This window comes from Ictalurus punctatus, chromosome 3, assembly GCF_001660625.3.
Source record: "Ictalurus punctatus breed USDA103 chromosome 3, Coco_2.0, whole genome shotgun sequence".
Classification (NCBI taxonomy): Eukaryota; Metazoa; Chordata; class Actinopteri; order Siluriformes; family Ictaluridae; genus Ictalurus; species Ictalurus punctatus.
In genome coordinates, this window is record NC_030418.2 from 196,627 (window position 1) to 202,500 (window position 5,874).

The 5,874-nt window shown below is 45.2% G+C and overlaps 1 protein-coding gene across 2 annotated transcripts in view; it reads left to right on the plus strand.

The window, feature by feature from the left end:
* Positions 1-245: 245 nt before the first annotated feature.
* The window catches only part of LOC108263085 (homeobox protein SIX1), a 6,985-nt gene continuing 1,356 nt past the window's right edge, over positions 246-5,874 (plus strand). The window contains exons 1-2 of one of the 2 annotated variants that reach the window (XM_017463530.3): positions 246-1,108; positions 5,608-5,874. The exon at positions 5,608-5,874 is cut by the window's right edge and continues 357 nt beyond it. In XM_017463530.3, coding sequence (XP_017319019.1) covers positions 375-1,108; positions 5,608-5,874 — 1,001 coding nt within the window. In that variant the 5' untranslated portion in view covers positions 246-374. The remainder of the gene's footprint in view (positions 1,109-5,607) is intronic. The other variant, XM_017463529.3, reaches the window with a different exon arrangement.

Below are 5,874 nucleotides of genomic sequence, written 5' to 3' on the forward strand. Positions count from 1 at the left end.
GCGCAGGTGAGCTAGCAGAAGGGGTGTTTATCCGAATGACAGAACCAGATCTGCACTGGCCCCGCCTCTACAGATCCCTCACCAATCAGGTCTCTGCAGAGAAAACACCTGGTGCACCTGAGTGACAGGTTAAACTTTCCTTGGCTCCTCCTCCTCCCCTGTTTCAGCCAGTCTAGTCTTTGGGAAGGGAACACGCCCTCATACCCCCCCCACCCCCCACCCCCACCCCACCCCCCGCCTCTCCCTCTCTCCGCTGACCATCATAGGATTCCTCTGAGGAGTAAAAGTAACATTTGGCGAAAGGACACCCGACACCCGGTAACCGGATCCCGAGGCGGAAGAGTGACTGAATGGAGTGAACAAATAACTCAGGCATGTCTTCCTGTGGCCTGAATGTGAGTCAAACACCGGAGGTCCGCGCGCCGCCCCGGGACGTGAAGGAAGACGATGAGGACTCTGAGTATTTTGCGCGCACGCTCGCCGCCACCGATTTCTCTCCTCCTTCATCATCATCATCATCCACATCATCATCATCATCATCGTCATCATCGCCTTCCTCCTCGTCTCCGTCTCCGCTGTGCTTCTCCGCCGAGCAGGTGGCGTGTGTGTGCGAGGCGCTGCAGCAGGCGGGACGGGTGGACCGCCTGGCCCGGTTCCTGAGCACTCTCGGCGGCGGACCACACGGCGGCGGTGAGAGTGTACTCCGCGCGCGCGCTCTCGTCGCCTTCCACCAGGCGCGCTACAGCGAGCTGTACGGTATCCTGCAGGGCCACAGCTTCAGTCCCGCGTGCCACGCCGCGCTGCAGGAGCTCTGGTACAAGGCGCACTACACGGAGACGGAGAAGGCGCGCGGCCGCCCGCTCGGCGCTGTGGACAAGTACCGCGTGCGCCGGAAGTTCCCGCTGCCGCGCACCATCTGGGACGGAGAGGAGACCGTGTACTGCTTCAAAGCGCGCTCACGAAACGCGCTCCGGGACGCGTACGCGCGCAACCGCTACCCGTCCCCGGCGGACAAGAGGAACTTAGCCAAAGTAACGGGACTGTCGCTCACTCAGGTCAGCAACTGGTTCAAAAACCGGCGGCAGAGAGACCGGAACCCGTCCAAAAGGTGAGGGGCACTGCAGGTGAGCTGTGAACAATATGCAAAGGTGTGATATGCAAATTAGGATTCTGACAAATCTCAGGGTTTACTGTGGGTTACACGCAGAGCAAAAAGTCTTGTCTTGTACCTTCAGTGTTCATCTTTCAGCTGGAAGAGGTGAGGTAGTGAAGTGAAGTGACACGAGTGGCGCTTAAACCTCAAACAAATCAGGATTAAAGCTGCACCACATCACTAATGTTCACACAAATAAAGGTATAAACGAGAACTTGTGGAGGTCCGTGTACCTGCTTTCAGGAGTTCAGTCAGGATTTCGGAGATGTTTGAGCTCTGCTTCCTTTATGGAGACCAACAGTGTGGGAACTTTTTCTGTTTCCTGCTGAACTGAACTCATTTGAGTGGCCAGACTTTCAGTTTAGTCTGTTTCTAAGCTCAGAATCGGATCAAAATATCTTTCTTCATTGTCCTACAGTAAAGCGTTCAGCCTGGCAACGCGAACAGGTTTAAGAATTATAACAGTTAAATAAGGGAAATACAGGGTGTCCCAAATGTCTCCATTCGTACTGGGGAAATGAACACTTTTTAGCAAAAAGTAGCTTTATTTACACAACATCCTGTACGTGACTGTAAACACACACAGAGGCGGCACTCCCGGTTTGGTGACAGTGTGGCGTGTGTGATGTGCTCGCCATGTTTCCTGTTCCAGTCCATCGCAACCTTGCGACGGCTTCCCCATGCAGCCGTGAGAATGATATATAATATAAACTAACTGTAAAAAATACTGGAAGGCATTTTGTTAAAAAGGGTGTTCTCCTGTGTATGGAAACTTTTGGGTCACCCTGTAGTTTATAACTCTATGAATCCATGTGTAGCATTACCGTTGTTATTGTTGTCAACATTACACCGTGTGTAGCCATCATGATGGTGATGTTGTAAGTCTGAGTAAAACAGACGAACTTCACCAAGCTGAGGTACACATACGACTCGTCAGTGTTTCCCAAACGCTTATTCCTGAGCACCATTTACACACACCGCTGACACCAATCACTAAACACCATGATGTTAAAATCAGGATCTGCTGACACTACTACTGAAACTACTGATACTACTGAAACTACTGATACTACTGAAACTACTGATACTACTACTGAATCTACTGATACTACTACTGAATCTACTGATACTACTACTGAATCTACTGATACTACTGAAACTACTGATACTACTACTGAATCTACTGATACTACTAAACCTGCTGATACTACTGAATCTACTGATACTACTAAACCTGCTGATACTACTGAATCTACTGATACTACTAAACCTGCTGATACTACTGAATCTACTGATACTACTAAACCTGCTGATACTACTACTGAATCTACTGATACTACTAAACCTGCTGATACTACTGAATCTACTGATACTACTAAACCTGCTGATACTACTGAATCTACTGATACTACTAAACCTGCTGATACTACTGAATCTACTGATACTACTAAACCTGCTGATACTACTGAATCTACTGATACTACTGAAACTACTGATACTACTGAATCTACTGATACTACTGAATCTGCTGATACTACTGAATGTACTGATACTACTAAACCTGCTGATACTACTACTGAATCTACTGATACTACTAAACCTGCTGATACTACTGAATCTACTGATACTACTGAATCTACTGATACTACTGAAACTACTGATACTACTAAACCTGCTGATACTACTGAATCTACTGATACTACTAAACCTGCTGATACTACTGAATCTACTGATACTACTGAATCTACTGATACTACTGAATCTACTGATACTACTGAATCTACTGATACTACTAAACCTGCTGATACTACTGAATCTACTGATACTACTGATAATACTGAATCTACTGATACTATTGAATCTGCTGATACTACTACTGAATCTACTGATACTACTACTGAATCTACTGATACTACTGATAATACTGAATCTACTGAATCTACTGATACTACTGAACCTGCTGATACTACTGAATCTACTGATACTACTGATAATACTGAATCTACTGATACTACTAAACCTGCTGATACTACTGAATCTGCTGATAATACTGATACTACTACTGAATCTACTGATATTACTGATAATACTGAATCTACTGATACTACTGATAATACTGAATCTACTGAATCTACTGATACTACTAAACCTGCTGATACTACTGAATCTACTGATACTACTGATAATACTGAATCTACAGAATCTACTGATACTACTAAACCTGCTGATACTACTGAATCTACTGATACTACTGATAATACTGATACTACTACTGAATCTACTGATACTACTAAACCTGCCGACACTACTACTGAATCTACTGATACTACTGATAATACTGAACCTACAGAATCTACTGATACCTCTATTACTAAATCTAATACTACTACTACCACTAATACTTAGAAGAATATAATAATACCAGCACCGGCACTAACACCTTTTATGATAGCAATAATGCTAGTACTACAAATAATATTTATAACACTTCTACTCCCACTGCTACTAATACCGACATTACTACTATTAATACACCATAATAATGCCAACACCGATATTTCTATTAATACCACTGCTACAACTAATACTTTTACTAATAATACTAATGCCACTACCACTACAGGTGTGTGAGAATCAGCCAAGTGGTGTTTGCGTGTCAGGTGTGTATGCAGACGGAAGCAGCGTGGCACTCACTCGGCACGAGAAATTAAGCTGCTTTTATATAATCCTGTCAATCACCTGCAGAAAGCTTTTAATTCATATAATTCACTTTTTTAATAGCTCTGTGTGTGTGTGTGTGTGTGTGTGTGTGTGTGTGTGTGTGTGTGTGTACGCATGTGTTATAAATTACCCTGCGCTATTTACTTTGCCCTTTAGCCTAAGGGAACAGGAAAACCTCTTCTTCAGCAATAGACGACCCCCACATTACCCCCCCCCCCCCCCCCCCCCCACACACACACACACTCCACAGACAGCATTTACGTCGTCTCCTTTACACGCTTTTCACTTTTGTGAACAAAGCTGATGTGCACCTGGCGGAGGTGACCTCGCACTCAGTCTCTTTCTGACTCACACACACACACCAATGCAAACATACACAAACAAACACATACACAATAACACACACACACACACACACACACACACACACCAATGCAAACATACACAAACAAACACATACACAATAAGCCACACAATGCTGATGCCACACACTGCTAGAAGGTACTTTTGTGTCAGAATCTCCTTCATCATCGGAGGTCGTGCTGGTGACTTTTGGCTGATTTTTCTCTCCATTTGACGAATATTTATTAGAAGTGAGTGAAGGATTGTGGGAAATCTGTTGTAGCAGGTGTACAGTAAGAACTCGTGATAAGTAAGAATTATGAGCGACGGTTAGAACGTTTGAGGTTAATCACAGTATTCAGAGTAGAGTTCAGTGTTCAGTGAGGATTTACTACTGAAATGACGCGTCAGTACTCAGTAGCTCAGACGTAACTACCGACTGTAGCGCTGTTCAGAAGGGAGTTACGCACACGGGGGCGGAGTTTGTCTAAAACAGAGGCGTGTCTCAGTTACGCTCGATTCTGAGCTTGAGCTGAAGAGCATATTTCATGCGTGTTAAGTCCAGCGCCACCGTCTGGCAGTTTGATGTAACCACAACATGTCACACTGAAATGTATTTATTCATGTTCTGGCTGTACATACGATGCAAAACACTCGAAAAAAAACAACTATCTGATGACAATATTTAAATACGTAAATATGACAACATTCATTAGTTAACAGTCCACAAAATCGACATCGGAGGAGACGTGTCTTAATCAGAGCCGTTGTTTTATCCGGAAGAGTGAAATATTTTCTGGATAAAGGGCTAAAAGTACATGAGGTTTCTCTGTAAGCGTAGCAGACGAGTGCTCGGTCAGATCATCCTTCACACCTTCTCCCACGTCCCACACACACGTTACGATGCCACAACAGCAGCTGTTTGGTGACCTCGTGCCTTCATTAAGTTCTCTTGGATGCTCAAGAAAAATCTGGCAACCTCGGAGGCGTGACCTACAGGCAGGTGATTTTAATAATCTGAACGTCGAGCAGGTGCGTAACACGACTCTGAATACGAGGAACTTTCCCCGTGTAAATACTGACGTAACTGGACGGGTGTCTCTACACCGCGTGCTCTGTAGTGCCGTGTTCTTCGTCACTTCTTGTGATTTTTAAGTTTTTAAGATTTTTTTTGGATGCTTTTCCCTGATCTTCGTTTTGTGGAATAAAAAAAACATGCACTAACCGTGCTCTCTCTTCCGATGGATGTCCATTCTCCAAAAGCAGAATAACTTCTTTTTGATGAGCCAAGGCGAAGCTAATTGTAATAAGTGTAGAGGGGCGGAGACGGGTGATGAGGATGAGATTTACACATATTTAAATCCGTCTTTCTCTCTCTGTCTTTCTGTCAGTGAATCCGACGGGAACCACAGCACCGAGGACGAGAGCAGCAAAGGACGTGAGGATTTGTCTCCGTGTCCGCTCTCAGGCTCTGCTGATAGGATGGCGTCACACGTATCTCCTCCCTCCCGAGCCTCAGGACTCCATCCAACGGAAGACGATGTAAACTTCCTGTATAACGGGGCTTTCCTTCCGTCCTCCTCCAGGTTCCTCTCCTCCACAGGAAGCCTGGCGTTCGGCGTTCCGGGTCTCACGCTCCAGCCGCCGGAGTACAGACC